This window comes from Pipra filicauda, unplaced genomic scaffold (genome assembly GCF_003945595.2).
Source record: "Pipra filicauda isolate LSUMZ 115617 unplaced genomic scaffold, ASM394559v2 scaffold360_size730234_pilon, whole genome shotgun sequence".
Taxonomy (NCBI): Eukaryota; Metazoa; Chordata; class Aves; order Passeriformes; family Pipridae; genus Pipra; species Pipra filicauda.
In genome coordinates, this window is record NW_024104488.1 from 533,490 (window position 1) to 553,357 (window position 19,868).

Below are 19,868 nucleotides of genomic sequence, written 5' to 3' on the forward strand. Positions count from 1 at the left end.
CAGAAATGAATCCTTTTGGTTATGAGTAGATCCTCCTGGTTGTAAATGTGAGCTTGAGTGGGAACTGATGGAACATTGCTGTCTTTGGGCTGCAAGTTTTCTGTCTTTTTTTATTACTTACTCAGATGTCAATAGTTTTATCAAACTGTTTGGGGAGTAATACAAACCAAATTTATCAGTTCCAGTAAAATGCCATCACTAAAAGTTAAAATTAGAAAGAACTAGTAAAAATAAACCTCTTTGTAAAGAGAAAGAGCAGTTGCACTCACCCTTTAGGAGAACCCCAGCACTGATGGTCAGCAGTAGAATGTTACTTCTGTTGTAGCAAAAAGTCAAGGTTTCCACAGACTTGGTGGGACTTTTCCTGTGTCAGGGGCTGTAAAAGGCAGAGGGAAAGCAGGACATCACTGGCTGAGGAGGGCTGAGAATTAACCTGGTGTGGGGAGGTCCTGCCTGGAGTCAGATGTAAGAACAAAGGGTGAAGGAAAGTGTGGTAGCAGCTGCTTTTTGAAGGATAATTTAAACTTCTGTGCAGTGCACAGAAAGGATGTGTAGAGGGTTTTGTCTTTTTGGAATTTCAAAAAGTCAGATTTCTGGAGAATGGAGGACACAAAGGCTTTGTTTCTGGATAAAATATTAACTCTTCTGCTTAAGAGATATGGTGCTGCAGTTAGCTTAAATACGGCAGTTGCATTTAAAAAAAAAAGAATTACAATTAACATATTCTCTGACAGGTTATAGCTTTCTTTTGAATGAAGTGTTTTCTCTTATTCTAATTCCTAAGAACAATAATTTTCCACAAGCATACATGGTAAAAGGGGTATTTAATTTTGTTTATTTGGTAACTTTCAGGTGACCAAGATTTTTCAAAAGAAGAAGAACTCGGTTACATACAGTTTTCGACAGTCGTTTTCTCTCTATGGAATGCAAGTCCTTCTCTTTGAGAACCAGTGTAAGTATTTCCTGGCTTTTTAAATGAGCCTTTTGCTTAAAAATAAAATAAAAATTAATAAAATAAAATAAAATAATGTTTGAGCAAAAGAGGTGGACAGGACTTGGCTCTGGATTTCGGAATAAAATTGCTTTGAATTTAACTTAGCCCTAAAGTTTAAAAGAAGATGCTCTCAGCATATGAAACAGCAAGACTGCTGGTTTTTGGTTGTAGTCAGAAGCCAAATCTTCCCAAATGTGTTGTTTGTGAATACTGGTAAAGAATAAAATGTTTGTCAAAAAACAAACCCGTCTCTTGCTGAGGCAGCTGCAACTGAATGATAATAAATAATTACTCCTATAGTGATGTGTGCAATTCAAAACACTGTTTAATTTATTTTCCTGATTTATGTTTTAACTGTGCCCAAGTAATATATGCTCACTCATATGAGCACACTCATATGAGAGTTTGGATTCAAGCTTGTATTTTGTGACACCTTTTATTTATGTCTGTTGCAATCTGCATCAATCCAGTATTCTTTTTATGTTTCATGCTTCTCAAATTTAGTCTTAGCAGACAAAAACCCAACAAAAAACCCCAAATAGTTTGCTAAAGTCCTGCTTTTAAGCCAAAAGGCAGCATCAGTACTAACAGCAGAGCAGAGTATGCTTACACATTCATTCTTTCTTTTGTGCACACATTATATAATATAAAATTCAGTTTTGGGAGGAAGGGCAAATATGTCTATCCTAGATTCTACTGAAAATAGAAGAATATATATCTCCTCTGATGTAAAATTAAATAAAATATTGAAAAAGATATATCTCATAAGCATACTAAGTAGAAACACTATTCAAATAAACTTAAAAACATATACAGTGAAACAAGAAGCAAAGGTTGGATTTCTCCCGGGGAACTGGAGGCATTTTAACTGAGACACTTTAATAGACATAGTTGGGCTTCTAAGTTGAGCTCAGTACAATGACTCAGTGAACAGACTGTACTTCTAGTATGGGTGTCTGTCAGGTGGAATGCAGTATTTTCCAGTTTGGAAAGAGAAGTATTTTTCTCCTTTGGTTTGTAAAATTCATATTCTTGGTTACCCCTGTCCCCAGCAAGCTTTGGGCTCTTTTGGCCACCAGTCAGTAAATCCCTGTGTAGCAGCTGTCAGAATCAGCTGCTCTCAAGTGAACAAAATTAGTGTTGCTAAAGCAGAAGCAACAAAAATATTGCTTTGGCTGCTGGTGAGGTTGAACAACATGATTGGCTTTGGTAATAGAAGAATTGACTTTTAATGATAGAAGTCAGGATCCTGAGCTCCAAAAGGGAGAATAATGTAACAAAATATAAAGGGGGAGCAGAGAGAGTATGTCTGAAACCAGTGAATACTGATGTGTCTCCTGATGCTTAATCAATACAGTGTGGAGAAGTATCTGTGGGAATAAAATATACATGTTTCTTTAGTATGTGGAAAATCCTTCTTGGTTCATATGTGGGGGCAGCCCATGTGACTTCACATTTCCTTGTTTGGTTTCATAAGCATTTTTGGTTTTTCCCCTTAAGTGGTGCACTTTGAGCTGTTTGCTGCATATCCATGTCAATATTCCCAACACTGCCTGGAGGGATTCCATGCTCCCCTCCTGTGAGCCCGCCCAGCACCAGCCTCCTTTGTCTCTTCTTCTGTGCACGATACTGAGAGCAGACCCCACAGAACCCCCAAACTTCCCTCTGGACCCTTTGAGCCTTGTGGTACTTGCACTGTTTTCCTCTTAGAATGGTGAATGGACTTGCTTCACTTTCAGTTGCAGCTCTGATTTGGAAGATATTCTTCTAAAATTAAATCTGGAATAAAAATTTGGAAGTATTCTTCTAAAAAAGAGCAGCATTTGCACTTGTCTCCCAATAGCTGAATCTTGTTGAAACCTGATGGCTTTGAGGGGAGGGAAGCTGCCTTACATCATCTGCTGGCTCTTGAGGGAATGAGTTTTAGTGCCTGGGAGCCCTTGAACTTCGGCTTCAATACTCAAGTAAATATTTGAGAGCTGTAGCAAACCAAGAAGGTAAAGCAGCTGAGGAAAAGAAAACACTGTGAGTTAAAATTCACATTTTGAGGTTTTCTGACACCCCATTTCTACAGGTCTGTGCTTCAAGCAAGGACTGGTTCTGTTTTCTAGAGCAGAATTTATCTTCTTTATAAATATCCTCCTGTAAATGAACCTTCTGTCTCAACCAGGAGATATTTTTGACCAGCTGTTAAAATTTGCATTCTCAGATGTGCAGCTAGAAAAGAAGCAAAGACAGTCTGCTAAAAAATCTCTACCTTTTGTTTTGAAGTTGCCCATAGTATGGGTCAAAAGAGGGGTGAAAAAAACAACAAACAAACCCTTTTACTTCTTCAGTATGTAATCTCACAGAGAACTTTAACTTTCTTTAAAAAAAGAGAAAACTAGGATTGTCAGGGAACACAACTCAATAGGAAAGATTGAAAGCTGTCCCTGCTAGTGTGTTTGTCTTCCTGCAAATGTTACAAGTAGAACAAGTTTGATGTACTTGAGATGTCTTCAGGTAGTTTTTACTCAGCAAAACTTCGGCCACAATTTAGTAAGATAGGTAATGGGATCTGCTCCATGAAACAAAAATTATCCCCTTATTTTTTTGCCTTTTCTGGTATTTTTCTTTTATATTGTACATTGTACCTTAAAGGTAACAGATAAAGACTATCTTCCAGGATTTAGTCAGCATCTTGACAGTTGAGCTGTTCCAATGTATCTTAGGGATTTTCATTCTGATGCTGTGCCTTCAAACTTTTATTTTTCTGACTTTGTACCCTCTGTGGTAATATTAGTAAAAAGCCTTGAGTTTTGGTGGGGTTTTTTTTATTAGAAGAAAAGGAATTGGAATAATCAGAGCTTAGTTTTTCCTGCCTTTTCCTTCCAGATTATCCCAACGGTATCCGGCTCACGTCAGCCGTGCCAGGAGCAGATATCAAAGTGCTCATCAACTTCAATGCCCCGAACCCTCAGGACAGGAAGAAGTTCACAGATGATTTGAGGGAGTCGATTGCGGAAGTTCAGGAAATGGAAAAGCACAGAATAGAGTGTAAGTACAAAGGTACATAAAATAGAGCATCGTCAGGCTAATCCTAGGAAGGCAATTCTGAGTATGTGTATAACCCAGTAGAACACTTTAAAAGTTCCAAATAATAGGGTTTTTTCCACAAGTCTGACTCTAGAAAGAGGAAAAACCCAATGATATGTTAAGGCCCAGCTGAGTTCACTGACTCCTATTTACTGCAGTGTAGCTGGAGTGGAATTTTAGCCTGGACAAACTGTAAATACCAATGGACAGGGTGGAGGTGGATTTGTGAATTGTAGTATAAATTACAGCAAGAATTTGAGGTATAATTTACATCACACTGAAATTCTCAATGATGGCCCTTCAAATAAGTTTCACAGGATTTTTCTTGATTTCCATGTTATTTTTTTGTTTTCTCAATGAGGTAGCCGTGGTACAAGTTGATATATTTTGCTGAAAGTTCCATGAGTGTCTAAACACGAAATTTTGTCTCCTGTTTTTCCAAGAGGCTGTGTGTGTTGCAACATAAATCTGTTAGTACAGAAGTGAAGCTCCTGTCTCTTATTCACAGTAATACCTGCTCACACACAGAAATTGGGATGTTTCCATGTTCTATGATAAGTCTGTACTCATGGAAAAGCTTCTTACTGGAATTTAGATCTTGAGGACTCTTTCCAGTTTCCATTTTAAGCTCAAATGATGAAGTTTCCTTGTTTGTCTAACTTTTGTCTTTATTGTGCTTATTTTTCATTTTGCTAAGAGTTTGGCAAGATTTGAAGGAAAAAGAAGGTGCGAATATAAAAATGAAAGATAAATCAAGGAGTAACAGGAGATGTTCAAACATCCTGAATAATCTGTTGGTTTAAAATATGACAGTGGATTTAGTGTACTGGTTGCTCATGACAGCCTTTGTGAGCAGAAGTAACAATTCCCCCAGAGGCTGGTTGGGCACTGCCCAGGCTCCCCAGGGCAGGGGGCACAGCCCCAAGGCTGCCAGAGCTCCAGGAGGGTTTGGATGATCCTCTGGGGCACAGGGTGGGATTGTTGGGGTGTCTGTGTAGGGCCAGGAGTTGGACTGATGATCCCTGAGGGTCCCTCCCAGCTCGAGGTGTTCCATGATCTATTGTCCGACCCCGCGTTTAATCGATAAACGCGAATTGCAAAGTCGCCGTCTCTGTTTCAGCTGAGCTGGAGAAGCAGAAGGGGGTGGTGCGTCCCAGCATGTCCCAGTGCTCCAGCCTGAAGAAGGACTCTGGGAATGGGACCCTGAGCAGGGCCTGCCTGGATGACAGCTACGCCAGCGGGGAGGGGCTGAAGCGGAGCGCGCTGAGCAGCTCGCTCAGAGACCTGTCCGAAGCAGGTAAGCGCTGCATTTCCTCCCTTGCTCTCTGCATGCAAAGATGCCTCAGTGAAAGCCTCCACAAACAGTAGTGCTGAAATCTCAACCATTTTAAATAGCTCCTCTGTCCCAGTTCCTGTTTCATTTCTGTTTGTTTTTCGCCCTTGTTCTGTTAAGGGTTTGAAAGCATTTAAACCGCTGTCGGTTGCTATAGATACTTCTAAAGGAGAGTGAAGACAGGAAAAATTGTAAGTTTTTGATTAAAAAAAAAATAGTGACTTGGGCTAGGAGTAACTCAGTTTTCCTTTCTTTTTTTCACCCCCTTTGCTTCTTCCCCTTCATACAGTAGGCTTAGAAAGAAAAGGAAGGAAACTGGTCTCTGTGCAATGACCGCTTTCTGTGTATTCTGTGCTCAAACGTTCTGTGCTGCCACCTTGATGAATGAAACGGAGTGAAGCCTTACTAAATTCTGTCCAGAGCTCTGTAATTCAAACACACTGTGTCCCTGATGCTCTTTTATTGGTTTGTAACTCAGATACAGCTCCTAATTCTTGCAAGAGGGGTTGAAGTTCTCTTAACAATATAACACAAGAAGCCCCAGTGGACAAGAATTCTGATATCCCACAAAGCCTCTGCCGTGTGATCAGTTTTATTAACTGAGTAATGCAGCTAAAGGCTGCAAAGCAGGGATGGTGGGATTTTTTTAGGCAAAGAAAGCCAGGGGAAGTTTAGCATGTTTTTATTTGATGGTTTGCCTCACACCTGGCAAACCCATGTAATCTTTCAGTTTTAAAAATGATTCTTGTCATTTACAAGAGCTCATATCTGAACACCATGTCCACTATTCAGAAAGTACTTCTGGGGATAGTAGCAACTATATATTTTTTTTAATTATCTGGTTTTAGTTCATAGTCTGTGTTACATACTCTGCTTTGTTCTTTTAATTGTAGTGATGATGTACAGTATAGTCATAATTTCAATATTCTGTATATCTTTGGTAGTAGACACCACTTACCTTTTCCCTTTTTTTCACTAAAGAAGAGATTTTAGCTCTGCTGCAATAAATAAAATTATTGTAAACTGAAATTATAGCCTGTGTTTTGTGGGTATATGTGTGTGCATACAAATATGTAGAGAGTGAGCTCTTTCAATTCTTTTCTTCTCTGTTTAGGCTTTCGTACTCATATGTCCATTTGCTTCATTAAAAAAGACCTAGGACCTTGATCCAAAATCAGGCTGAAGCTGAATATTGGTGCTTCATTGGCCCCAGTAGATTTTAGATCAAGCCCCTGGTCTTCACCACTCTTAAATCTCAGATTTGAGGATACTTCATCATCCTTTTTGTTATTTTGGTTTTATTTCATTGAAATGAGAACTACCATATTGTCAATATGTGAGTTCGGTGGGTATCTGTGCCCCTAAATGTGATTTCTGATTGACTTTTTCATTCCATCAGAATTATTCATCCCTCTCTTTCAAACATTACCATGTATTTAAATTCATTTTATGGGTTTTATTCAACATTTATTCAAGCATTTGTAATCATGAACCCATTCCACATTTCCACAGGGCATGCCTACGACTGGCATGCTCGTTTCTGAAAATAACTTTTTTCCATAACAAAAAGTAGAAATCACTCACAGACTGCAGGGTTTATCAATGAGTTTGTTAAACCCAACTAAACTTAATTTTAACTTGCAATAGCTGAGAATTATGGAGAGTTTCTGTTTGGTCTTGTGCAGTGCAACTGGCTTGAGAAATGACACGCCTGTTATTGCTTTGGTAGTCAGTGGAGTAACTTCGGTGACATGGGACAGGTCCTTTCTGCCTTTTCTCAGGGAATAGCTTGCATGAGAGGCTAATTTTATGTTTTAATACGAGAGGGTCAATCCATAACAAAACAGAGATACCTCAGTTAGGAAGATGCTGCACCCCAGTGATGGTTTGATATTAAATTGCCTCTATAAAACAGTATGGAGTCAGGTGCCTCAATTCTTCTTTTTCTGGATGAAACACAGGGTCAGCAAGGAGCAGGAACAAGAGTAGTGGGGCTGTGTGTGGACTTGTGTCCGTCTGTTGGAAAAGACACAATGCAAGTGGATTTTTTGAGAGGTCCTTTCTACATTTAATCAAAAATAAATGTAATAAACATGAGAAAATGGCCTGGTTGCATATTTATGCAGTAAGGCAGATAATTGTCCAGTGAACATTGCAAAAAACAAATTTTTAACTATTTATTCAACGAAGGGGAAATGTGACTGACCAGCATTTTGGCTGCAAGGGTACGTGACTGAACTGTTTAAGAAATAGTCCCCCAGACATCCCGGCAGTAAATGGTGGCTGTGGAAAGTCACTTGAAATGTCCCTCTTGGAAAAGATTGTGATTCCTAAGCTGCTTAGATCCAACAAATGCTGATGTCCTGAATGATTCTGACTCCTAAGCTGGAAATCAGACAGAAAGGCAGGATTTCTCTGTCAGGAGACAATGTCAGGAGTCGTTTCCTGACGGTTGTTCTTCAGTGTGATAACTGAGCTCAGAACTGCGCAAAGGATCTCTGTGAGGGTCTCAGTTTGAAAGACAATATTGTTCACTGGGGATTGTCAGTTCTTTCTGTGGAATAAAGAGCAGAATGTGGCAACCAACTGCTCCAAGATGTGACTGTGTCCAAAAGTATTTAGTGCTTTATTTTTTTCTCAAAAGAGAAATGTATCATTTTTATTGCACATTCTTGAGCTGTAGTCAGGGAGGAACTGAATTTATTTGTCCCAGACTTGGAAATTCTTAATTTACAGAAAAACATTAGAAGGCAGACAAATATTAATGCAGCTAAAGCTGGGGTTTGTCGGTTCTGATAGTGTTCTGGGCACTTCACCTCTTACTCCCTGTACAGTTACGTGGTGAGAGGTTTACAGACAGATGTGAAGGGTGTGATGGCCCATCAGGGCCATTAGGCCACGAGCAGAATGATTTGGTCACCAAAGCAGAGCAGGGAGGATTAGAATGGTTATGTTTCCATTTCTGTGTCTCTCCTAAATTTCTGGACTGATTTTAGGCAAGTCAGTCCCAGTTCCAGCCACTTTGAGTGGCTGGAGGCCCCAGTGCTTTCACCCTGAGTTCACAGTGGGGAATGTGGAAAGCAAACCTTGTGCTTCCCTCACCTGTAAGTGGAAATAATATTTACACACTGCACTGGTGTAAAAATTCCAATGTTATGGTTATCCCCAGTGATACACAGGTGGCATAGCCCTGTAGTGCTGCAATCTGCACACATGCAGAGTGAGATAATGGTTCCTATTCGTATAAGTTGGGCTTGTCTCAAAACAATCACAGAGCATTAAAGACTCCTCAAAAACCAAAGCAAAACCATAAAGTAGTTCCAGAATTAAAGGTCTATTTGCATATTGCCTATAAACTCAGTCAACCTTTAACTTTTAAAATGTTTGTTTCTAGCTTCCAAAAAAACTTTATTTTTTACGTTTAGCAGTTTTATGATGCATTTTTAAAATTTCTTATATTCCAAAATGTAATGGAAAAGACTGTGGAACTTCTCAGCATTGTAATCCCCTTAAAAAGACTCTGAGTTGATGGAATTACAGAATCCCTTAATCTCTTGGATCAGTCTGTGCTGGGATGGTGCAGTCCCTGGCTCCTTCCTCACCCCATGCAGGCAGGGTTCATTTTTCCCTTCCTCTCCCTTGGATTTTGCTGCAGAGGATACCAGGAATCTTTGACTCCCTTGCTAGAAGAGCTTTCCAAGTAGGGAGAGATTTTTCCTGTCTCTTCCCTTGTCACTGTTGTAACATTTCCTATTTTTCCAAGGAATAACAACAGTAAAGGGGTATGATAGAATTCACCGGGTGCTTTAAATAAAGCTGGTTTGTATGAATTAAATCTTTGGTGACACGTTTATGATAATACCAAACCATTTTACAGACACCCCACACTGTCCCTAAACACCTTGTTATCACCAACTTTTCTGTCTTATGGAAGAGACACTGTTTCACATAGAAAACAAGGTGAAAATGAGGAGGTTACAGAGAATCTTTTCCCTCTGGAAAGTGGTGTCTCTAAATTAATGACTAGAGCATATTTTAATTTAAAACTTTTTTCCACACTTTTTTTCTCAAGACATACAAAGCTAGATGATAATATATTTTTTAGCTAGTGTATCTCACTGGCACAGAAGATAGTTTCAAGAAATACAGGGTAGCAGTGAGAAATACTTCCACTTACTGTAATGATAATGATAATACCTGTGCATATACAGGACATATCATACTTACATAAGTTAAAGATATTTCTTATAAAGAATATTCATATCCAACATCAATGAATTACTGAGATGAATTAGAAAAGGTTAAATTAATTGAAATTTAATTTTATAAAAATAAATTATAAACCACTCTAAGTAGCAGTCTGAAAAATGTTGAGTGAAGTATTTGCTTATTAAGCAAAACTGGTCTTCAGATTTAATAAATACCACCCTGCTTTTTAGCACAGCTGCTAATTATTCTGCCAATACATGCTTAGATGCAATTCTAGTCAAGGGTCACCATTTTCTTGAAATGCATGTGAAGGCTGAAGTTCTGGGGAAACATTTTTGAGATGGGATGCCATCCCAAGGACCAGGGAACTGTCTGGAATAAACACACCTTGGCAGGGGGAACGCTCCTGGGGATTCACTTAATAGCTCTCATGTCACTGTATGTCAGGACAGAATTGGGCTCAGTTTGGTTTTAGGAACACAAACAAAGGCTCTGTACAGCGATAGTGCCCATCTGAGGGGAACTGCAGGCTTTAAAAAGGATTTTTCTGTGTGTTCTTGGCTTTGCCCTGGAGTTATTCTGAGCACAAATCCATCTGTCTCTGTCCGTATATGCTGTGTCTGTGGTTATTTTAGTAGATGTGACTCCTGCCACACGCAAAAGGCATCAGATTTTCCTGTTTTCCTTCGTTTTTGGCCACATTGAATGACCCATGTCAGCTCTCAGTCTTATTTGCAATACTGACTGCTAAGAGGTGACTGTCTTTCTCAGTGTGTTTGCATCAGCAAGCAAGAGTGATTTGAGTGTTAATCAGTACTAATCCCATTGTCAGAGCAGAAAAATATCAAAGCCTGACTAGAAGTGAAAATAAGGGATTACCAAAACCAGTTTTTCTTGGGGGGGTTCCTAAGATAGTTCAGTTATGGTTTGGCTGAGGCTAAAACTGCAGCAGGTGGAAACAATGAGCTTTTGACAAAGATCCTGTCTAGGGGAATTGTTCCAAATTCCACCAAATTGAACAAAATACCTTGACCACAAATCCCCTCGATTTAATGTCACTGGAGAGGAATTTGTCCTGGGGAGCAACTCTGTGATAATGAGAGAGGGGGAATTGTTCCAGTAGCCTAAAGAGAACTGTAGCTCTTAGAGAAGCTTGTGTTACAGGGCAGCATCCTGGGAGCAGCCAGGTCAAAGTTATGCTTATGAATTCAACAGCTGGTATTTTTTGATCACATTACAAATCTAAATTGGTCTATGGAAGGGTCTGTCAAGAAGGGTGAACCTCCCAGGAATCACTGTTTTGTCCCAGTTCTCTAGTTCTGATCCCAAGTGGCTTCGAGGTGTCCCTGATGAGGGCGTGCCACTCACTGGTTTGGCGATGCTGAAATACTCACACTCTCCCCCAAAACCGCCTCTTAGAGTAGAAGATTCTGAAGGCAGCAATGTACCAATGCAGGGTAGAGATTGTCTTTGATATCTGGCCTTGTAGGAAAGCAAAGAGAGAACACTGAGAAGACTTTGGTTTCTAAAAGCATGTAGATTTTAGGGAAGCTTTAAGCACCTGATCACTCAAAGGTTAGCTTTGTTTATGCATCCTGCCAGTACAGTGTTCTGAAACTGCACAAAGCAATGCTCAGCAACCTGTCTTCTAAAAAAATCTCTATTTCCACTGCAGCCATATGCTATTTTCTCTCCTGTGAAATGAGAAATAAAATCTGGGATCCTGTGTCCTATTTATAGCCACCGAGGTCTTTTGGCTCTTTAGTCTGGTGTTTCACGTGTGGTTTTAGGCAAATGTCTCTGCAGTTTGAGACTGTTGGAGAACAAATCCAGCATACTTAAAGATAAAGCACTGCACAGCTAAACAAACAAAACCTAGCCATAATGTCAAGACAGATTCCAGATTTATTGATCAAAAATTAAGTTTAGTTTTTTTTAAAACCTCATGAAAGAAGATTATATGAAATCCACTGAGGTTCAGAGCTGAAATTGAAATGATGAAACCAATGCCCCTCACCAGTCCCCCACACTGAATCACAGACTCACAGGATATGCTGAGTTAGAAGGGACCCACAAGGATCATCCAGTCCAACCCCTGGCCCTGCACAGGCCCATCCCCAAGAGTCCCCCCCTGTGCCCCAGAGGATCATCCAAACCCTCCTGGAGCTCTGGCAGCCTTGGGGCTGTGCCCACTGCCCTGGGGAGCCTGGGCAGTGCCCAACCAGCCTCTGGGGGAAGTTCAGACTATGTCAATATTAAATTTTGCACTTAAATTAATATCACCCCACAAGTATATATCAATGTGCTTAAAGAAAGAAACTTCACAGCCAATTGGACTCCAGGAAATCAAACAATTTAGCATCACTGCTGGTCAATGTCCCAACCACAGCACTAAACACCGACGTTAAACCCACGTATTTTAAGACTCGTACAAACTAAAAAAAAAATCTTTAAACCCCCCCCGCTCGTGTTAGTTGAGTGCAGCCAAGCAGTGAGTCAGTGCAGAGGGCCCTGCCAGCAGCCCTGTGCCCCTGTGTGCCCGTGGTGTGTCCCTGGCTGTGTGTAGAGCTCCCGTAGGACGCAGGGCAGCAGCTCTTCTCCCCCGGGTGTCGTGTCGGTCTCTAATCTCTGGTGTTGCATGTCCTGGGCAGGCAAGCGTGGGCGCCGCAGCAGTGCAGGATCGCTAGACAGCAATATGGAAGTAAGTAGGAAGTTCCTGATGTCTAGCTGGATGTGATGATGTGCATTTCAAACCTTTCTTTTATATATACATATTTTTTTGCTCTTTTTTCTTCTAACACATAACCTGCCTGCCACGAATAAAATGCATGCCTAGGCTACTCACTCCGTATTCTTCCAGCTTAAAAAGCACTGACAGCTTGTTTTAGACCAATGGCATTTTTGGTTTGAGCTAACCTTGTTCCCTTTGTTCCTGCAAGCATGGTTAAATGGATATGATGTGTCCTTTTGCCACCATTTCAGTCTGGTCCCAGCTTAAAAGCCCACTTGCTCTTTGTTACCAAGTACACTGTTCTTGCTGTTTGGTATTTAGCTACAACTATCGACTGTCATGCTCAACCATTCCCATTGCTTATTTTCGAGTTCAATTGCTAAATGTATGCAGTCATGACACCATGGAATTGCACAGATAGGGCATGGGAGGAAAAAAATTATTAAGATAGGTGAATTCAATGTGGATTTCATGAGATTTCATTCATCTTCAAACCATTTATATATACTGTTCATGTCTCTGAATTCAGCTTGCAGATTTTTTCTTTTTGTTTTTTTTTTTCTCTTTTTGTTTTTTTTTTTGTGTTTGCTTTAGGTAGATTGCAGTTTAAATCTAGCACACTTTGCCTAAGTACTGTTGTGTCCCATAACTCTTTAAAAATACAAACCCCAAGCTTCCAGAAACTAAATTCCAGGCTAAATAATAATGTTGGACCACAGGTCACAATAACACAATCACATAGAAATCTTAGTGGCAAAAATGGTTCCATTTAACACATAATGCAGGGGTAGGCCTGAGAAGCAGCACCGTGACATAGAGTAGTGGAAAACTATCAAAAAAGTTTTAAATACTATTTTGAAATCTAAACTGCAACTGTAATATTTGCTGCTGTATATTTAACTGTTTAGGCTGAATTTAATGTAGCTTTATTTTTTTTGTTGTTGTTAAAAAGCAAGTATGGTATTTTTTACAGTATTTTAAAATGTATTTTTCCTTTAAAAAGACACCTCTAGGTCTTATGTCATGTTACTCTTCCATGACATTTTTTTTAATTTAAAGTCATATCTTTCAATATCAAAAGTACCGAGACAAAAACAGTCAATGCTTAACATACCCCAAGAAAGGCACGAGTGCCTCACTGGCAACTTAGAGAAGGTGGAAGTAAGATTTTTCCTAGAACTCTTTAACATAGTCACCCAGGTGAACACTGAAGGAGGAGTTTGTGGGTCAGTGTGAACTTTTTTCTTTTAAACATTTTAAGATTTTTTTAATTTTTATTTCTATTAATTTCTTTTTAGGGGTCCATCATTAGCAGTCCTCACATGCGCCGAAGAGCTACATCAACCCGAGAGTGTCCATCTCGCCCTCACCAGACTATGCCCAACTCCTCCTCACTCCTAGGGTCCTTATTTGGTAGTAAAAGGGGGAAGCCACCTTCCCAAGGCCATCCACCATCCGGCTCATCACAGCAGCCCGCGCACCCCGCCGCGGCCCCGCACCAGCACCACGCCCCGCACCCCGAGGGGCAGCCCCCGGTGCACCCCCACCACTCCCAGTACTGCCACCTGACGCAGAACCCGCCGCCCTACCACCACCACCACCACTACCACCCTCCCCAGCACCTCCCGCACCCGCACCAGTACCACCAGCACGTGCCCCACGCCCACGGGCAGCACCCCCCGTACCTGCAGCACCCCCACGCCCCGCACCCCCACCCGCCACACCCACCACCACACCCCGGCCACGCCGCCCACGCCCAGCACGCCCAGCACTCCCAGCACACCCAGCACACCCAGCACGCCCAGCACGCCCAGCACCACCACGGGCCGCCACCGCCCCCCTCCACCTCCGCCAGCACCAAGCCCAAACACAGTGGCATCAGCACAATAGTCTAGGACAGAGACCCTCCGCTCACTAGAGTTTTAAACTGAGTCACAAAGGCACTTACAGGAAGCAACAAATCATCATATTGCCAGTTTTTACCTAGACAGTTTAATTGAGCCGGGTGAGCTTAAAGGCTTGCTGTTACTAAATAAAATAATGCCAGTTAGTGGTTTTACTTATCTACTGGATAGATGTCCACCATCTGGTTAGTTCTTATTTCCAAACTGCCTTGAAAACATGCTGCTTGCTGAATCTGACTGAAGCTACCTTTTACACCAAATCCCTTGACAATTTTACACGTGTAACGAAACGTTAGTCTATGAAAAAAAAAGGAAAAAAAAAAGTGAGACAGAACCAAGTGTTGCATTCTTGCTCTTTTATTCTCAATGGGCAAAAAAAATAAGTAGACCTGATATGGTTGATGAAAGTACGTAAGTAAACTTTATATAATATAAATATATACATATAAATATATATATATATATACTGTATAGTTAACATTTGTGCTTGGAAAGAAATTTTTTCAGTCCACAAAACTAGCAATATAGACTTTACAAGGAATTCCACTTACTTGATAGGACAGTATAGTAGATGAATAGCATATGAAAGAGTAGACCAAAACATTAAACGTTAGAAACAAATTTCAGACATTTCAGTGTTTTCATTGCGAGTCCTCCGGACTCACTGGGATTTCTAAGCAATCATTACTAAATGTGCCAAGTAACATAGCATTTAACTGTCGTAGTCAATACTGCTTTGTATAAATCCTTATTTTATTAACACGATGATATCATATGTAATCAGTATTATAACTGCTCTGCTATTTCAGGTAAGCAAGCTCGTTAAGATGCAGTAATTATACCGTAGCAATGTAGGGGGGCCACTTCCCAGGGGTCACCCTCGAGCATTGGTCACACAAGTTCTTAGACACTTTAAAGGCTGTGATAACTGTGAATTTACATGATCCACATTTCTTTTGTATGCATATGGATTTAAGGAACACCCGGGAAGAGTTACGACAGGTGCATGTACACACTGCAAAAACATTCATCTCAGACATGAAAATGGCCAACTTCCATCCTCCTCAGCTACTTTGTTTCCCGTTTACCATAATTTCTCATTTTTACCCCCAGTGAAGCTGAATTCTAGTCAAGAGTGTTTCCAGGTGGAAGTGCTCTAAAAACTTGAAGGTTTGTTTTAGAATTTAGTATAGGGTTTTTATATATATATATATATATATATTAAAAAATCTGTAATTCCATGTAGCCATGTGCTAGCAACAAAGTGGCTTTACCATTTTTACTCATCACATTTGTTAGTTTGAAGCACCCAGCACTCAGCAGGCTGAGTTTATGCTCAAACCCTCACTTCCATAGTCCAGTTAGTTGCAAGACATCACATAAAAATAGGCTGTGCTGTTGTTGCTTATGTGTTGTAACCAAACCATTTGCAAATTTCTATACAGTTTTTATCCCGAAATCCTGTACAAAGTTATACATGGCGCCTACTTTGTAGTTTCAGCACTTTGAGCCACTGCAAGGACTTTACACCTAAACAGTAGAGACAGAGAATCACAACTGCAAAACTGTACCAGCCTAAAAGCAAACCTTGAAGAGGATGAGCAAAAAGTTCCAGTAAGAGATGGGTAAAATAATCATAATAACAACCAGTGGGGTTTCTGTTGAACAGTAACGGGATTGTCAGCAGTGATGAGGACGTGAGAACAGCAGAGTGACTTTCCATGCTGGCTGGCTCATGGCATCTCTGGCGTGCGGGGAGGGGGGAGAGGTTCAGTATTTTTTCCCTTTCATACCATTGATATCACAATACCAGCAAAACTGCAAACTGAGCACTTTGTTAACTCCACAGAGAGCAAATACAGCAATCTAGAGTTGAGCCTTTTGTTTCGAGCTGTCCACGTTTGTTTTGCACATGTGCAATATGTTTTCCCCTTCTGCACCTTCTCCTCTGAATTACCTTCATGAAAAGAAAACAAGTATTATTTTTCTGTATCACTCATTCTGTTCTAAATTCTGCGGCTTCGGGGTCCCTCAAGGCTCTGTTCCTTGCAGTTTAAAAAATATATACTGTTCTTATAAGGGAAAGTAGACCTGTCTGCATGTCATCTAATGTTATTAGTGTGAGGCTACACTCTACATATTGTATATTTGCAAAATATATCAGTGTTACTGTTGATATTAGTTGAAGTAAAGTGATAACATATTTCAATATGTAGACTTTTCTTCATACATCTGTACCAATAGTAGAGTCTAACTGTAATTTATAGGTTGTTCCAGAAAAGATAAAGAACCATTCAAGTACAAACATCTTTCAGAAACTGCATCTTTTAATTACAATAGAGGTAAGAATGCTCCTCTTCACTGAGTGATGGAGTCTGTACGTGTTTCAGATGCAGAGGCATAATGTAAGATAGTCTGTGTATGAAATAAAGGCACAATATGCAGTAGCAGTGGAGAGGAAAATTTGACTCCAGCTGTGTTGATTAACGCTGCAGATGTTAAATCACCCGGATCTGCATTTGCCTTATGTTTAAAGACCCCTTTCATTCATTTAAATTAGAGTTACATAGAAATATCCTGTTCTTAAACAGTAAGCCACATTTTAATGCTTTGACCACTGATTTTCCATGTGCAGTCAATGTATTTGTGAATCAGAATACTGAGGAGATGTCACTGTGCAAGCAAAGGAACACTGACGTGTGGTTTTGTGTCCACGTGGGGAAGGAGCCCGAGCCTGCCCTGGGGCTCAGTTGCACGTGTGAGATCCCATCCTCTGAGCCCGGCTTAAAAACCAGAGCTGGGCCTACAGGAGTACTGTGTTTGTACCCTCTGTTCTTTCGAGCCAATGAGGAGAAACAGTGGACTTGACTTATTTGTTTCTAGTTTTGTTCTGTTTTGGTTTTTAGACTATATGTTTGTGTCTTGGTGTCAGCATAAGTCTTAAGAACTTTGCTGCTTGTTTAGGGTTGCAGTGAAACCTCTGTGATCCGTCCTTGATTAGAGCAGTGTGGGTCATGCCTAGCATAGGAAAGTTATCTTACTTAACACTGCATGGGGTTAAGAAAATTAATTTTTCAGCCTGCAGGCAGGAGTAGAATTGAGAGGGTTTTTTCTCAGATGCCATTGCCAATTAAAAACTGGTACAGAACTGCATAGGGTGACCGTGGCTGTCTCTTCCCATAAACCATGTGGCAGAGTAGTAATGCTGATTTGAAAAAATGAAAGGGAAACGTTAAGAGTGAAGGTGTGGCAGCAAAAATCTTTTCTGGGACAACAATCAAATATATATTTGGGGGTTTTATTTTTTTAAGTTAAGAATGAAATGTAAAACAATGTAAAAACAAAAAACAAAGTTCATCCTAATATAATGTGCGTCTTGTATTGCTAAAAAAAAAAAAGAGCCTAACATACAGTGTAGAATGATTTCCCATCATGTACTGCATGCAGCAGAAGCCTCTTGTTTCTTGATAAAATGAGCTGAGAGACAGTCAGCAGATATTTAAACACTGAATCTCTAGATGTTGACTTGCTGTTCCACATGAAGCTGTGTGTTTTCTGCAGTTAAGCATGCATTTTGCTGTTCCCTTGTAAAATACCATCACACTTCTTGCCTGCAAAATGGATTCTTGTGTATATATTTAAAAGTGGAACCAATAACAAGATTCAATTTGGAAAAGAGAGAAGGGGGTGTGCTGAAAATGGGACCAGTAGGGGGAATAGAGAATTCTCTAAATTGTACATAGTGTGTAAATTAGCATTACTCTAAGTCTGCAGTCACTTTGAGGTTGCCTATCTCCTGCTAGGAACTTAAATCAGCTTTGAGTTGTATTAAACTGTTAGAATTAGGTCTTGAATGCAGACTGTTAAAGACTTCAAAAACATTATGCTTACAAGAAGCTTCTGTTCTGGGGAGGCTCGAGACCCCTTTTGTAACTCTGGGGAAGAAAGGAGTGCTTTCATTTTAATATGCATTCTGTTTGTAAGTAGTAACAGACCCTATTGATGTAAAACTATAACTGTGATCATGTGGAGAAATCAAATAAATCATTTAAAACTCCTCGTTTCTCATTTCGTGTAACCCAAGAACTTACAACTGTTCAGATTTGAACTGGAGGGAATTCCTCCCGATGGTATCCTGGCCCTGCTGAGGCAATGGGATTCTGCTGCTCGCTCCAGAGGGGCCAAGAGTTCAGTCGTCATCCAGAATTAAAGACCAGGTGGTGGAAATGGTGCTCAGTCCCATGGAGACTGACCCCTTCTCCATAGGCTTTGATTTGTTTGGTGGTGCTGGAAATATATTTAGTTTCAAAGGACAGTAAAGAGCAAAACACACCCATTGACCAGGACACTCTGAGGCTGGACAACGAGAATGAGGTTGTGAACCTTGTGACACGTGAGCTGCAGCTGAGCCCGTTAATCCTCTGGCTGTCACGGGGCCTCAGGAGCTCCTGGCCAGGGGACTGTCTGCCCTTGGAGAGGTGTCAGCTTGTCCTTCCCAGGGGGACATTCCTTGGATCCCGTGTGTGCTCAACACCCCTTGGCTGGAGTTCCTGGAGTGCCTTCTCCTCTGTGCCCACTGGCAGGGAACCCTCACAGTGCTGGGACTGAGTAAGTACTACCCCCTTCCTACCTGTCCTGGCTGGCTGTGCTGTATCTCACGTTACAGCACGGAAGGGTCACTGGGACATATTTGCCACACGTGGCCATCCCAGGATTTGCCATGACCCCCTGCAGTGACTGTGGAGAACAACCTGGGAGAACAACCTGTTCTTACTTTTATGCATTTCCTACATTTCCAGGGGGTTATAGTGTGTCTGTAAAAAAGCTAATGCTTAGCTATCAGTTTAAACTAAATACTGTGTTTGCTTGTGTTTTCTATGAATTTTAGGGGATTCTTGAATTATTTTGTGGAAATAGTCGACTGTCACCTATTTGTGAATGCGGTAATTTCAGGAGGTCCATCTTGGATAGGTAAGTATCCATGTATCTATCTACATCACTGTGCCACCCCTCTGAGCTGTGTGACCCATCAGAAGGGGACCAATGCCTCTTCCATCCTGTAGCGGAAGTAGAAGAATCTGTGGTGCTGTTCTTTGCTGGCACTTCTATTCGTGGTTCAGAAATTACAATTTTAAGAATTTTGGTACATTACATTTTGAGGAGACAAAGAGTCTTTTGTCTCTAATTTAGCTCGGAGTCTGTAAGTGCTGTTATAAATCCAGGGGTTTATTTCCGATCCATTTAAAAAGTAGGACCTAAATAATACATTTAAATTCTGCTGCTTTCTACCTAAACTAAGACTAGGTTGAAAGCATTTATGATCTGGCACGACATGTCCCTGCCCATGGCAAGGGGTTGAAACGAGATGATCATTAAGGTCCCTTCCAACCCAAACCATCTTGTGATACTGAAATAAAATAAAGAGCCAAAGGGACCTCATCAACAATGTGGTTTGTGTGGTGGATTTGCACCAGCTGCAGTAAGCCAAGTAACTTAAAAAAATTCAGTGTAGGTTAAACATGTAACAGGTTAATAGCTCACAGTTGTTGATATTTTTTATTATAATATCTTTAAGTCTCTGATGAAGCTTGTGTGCCTGTATCTAGTGAAACATGCCTGCAT

The 19,868-nt window shown here is 40.6% G+C and overlaps 1 protein-coding gene across 10 annotated transcripts in view; it reads left to right on the plus strand.

Annotated features, from left to right (window-relative positions):
- IQSEC1 (IQ motif and Sec7 domain ArfGEF 1) overlaps window positions 1-18,303 on the plus strand; it is a 336,618-nt gene extending 318,315 nt beyond the window's left edge. For 8 of the 10 annotated variants that reach the window (XM_039384585.1, XM_039384583.1, XM_039384584.1 and 5 more), the window contains 5 exons: window positions 853-952; window positions 3,869-4,030; window positions 5,190-5,366; window positions 12,263-12,312; window positions 13,641-18,303. In XM_039384585.1, coding sequence (XP_039240519.1) covers window positions 853-952; window positions 3,869-4,030; window positions 5,190-5,366; window positions 12,263-12,312; window positions 13,641-14,237 — 1,086 coding nt within the window. In that variant the 3' untranslated portion in view covers window positions 14,238-18,303. The remainder of the gene's footprint in view (window positions 1-852; window positions 953-3,868; window positions 4,031-5,189; window positions 5,367-12,262; window positions 12,313-13,640) is intronic. The other 2 variants (XM_039384590.1, XM_039384591.1) reach the window with 2 other exon arrangements.
- Window positions 18,304-19,868: the final 1,565 nt, after the last annotated feature.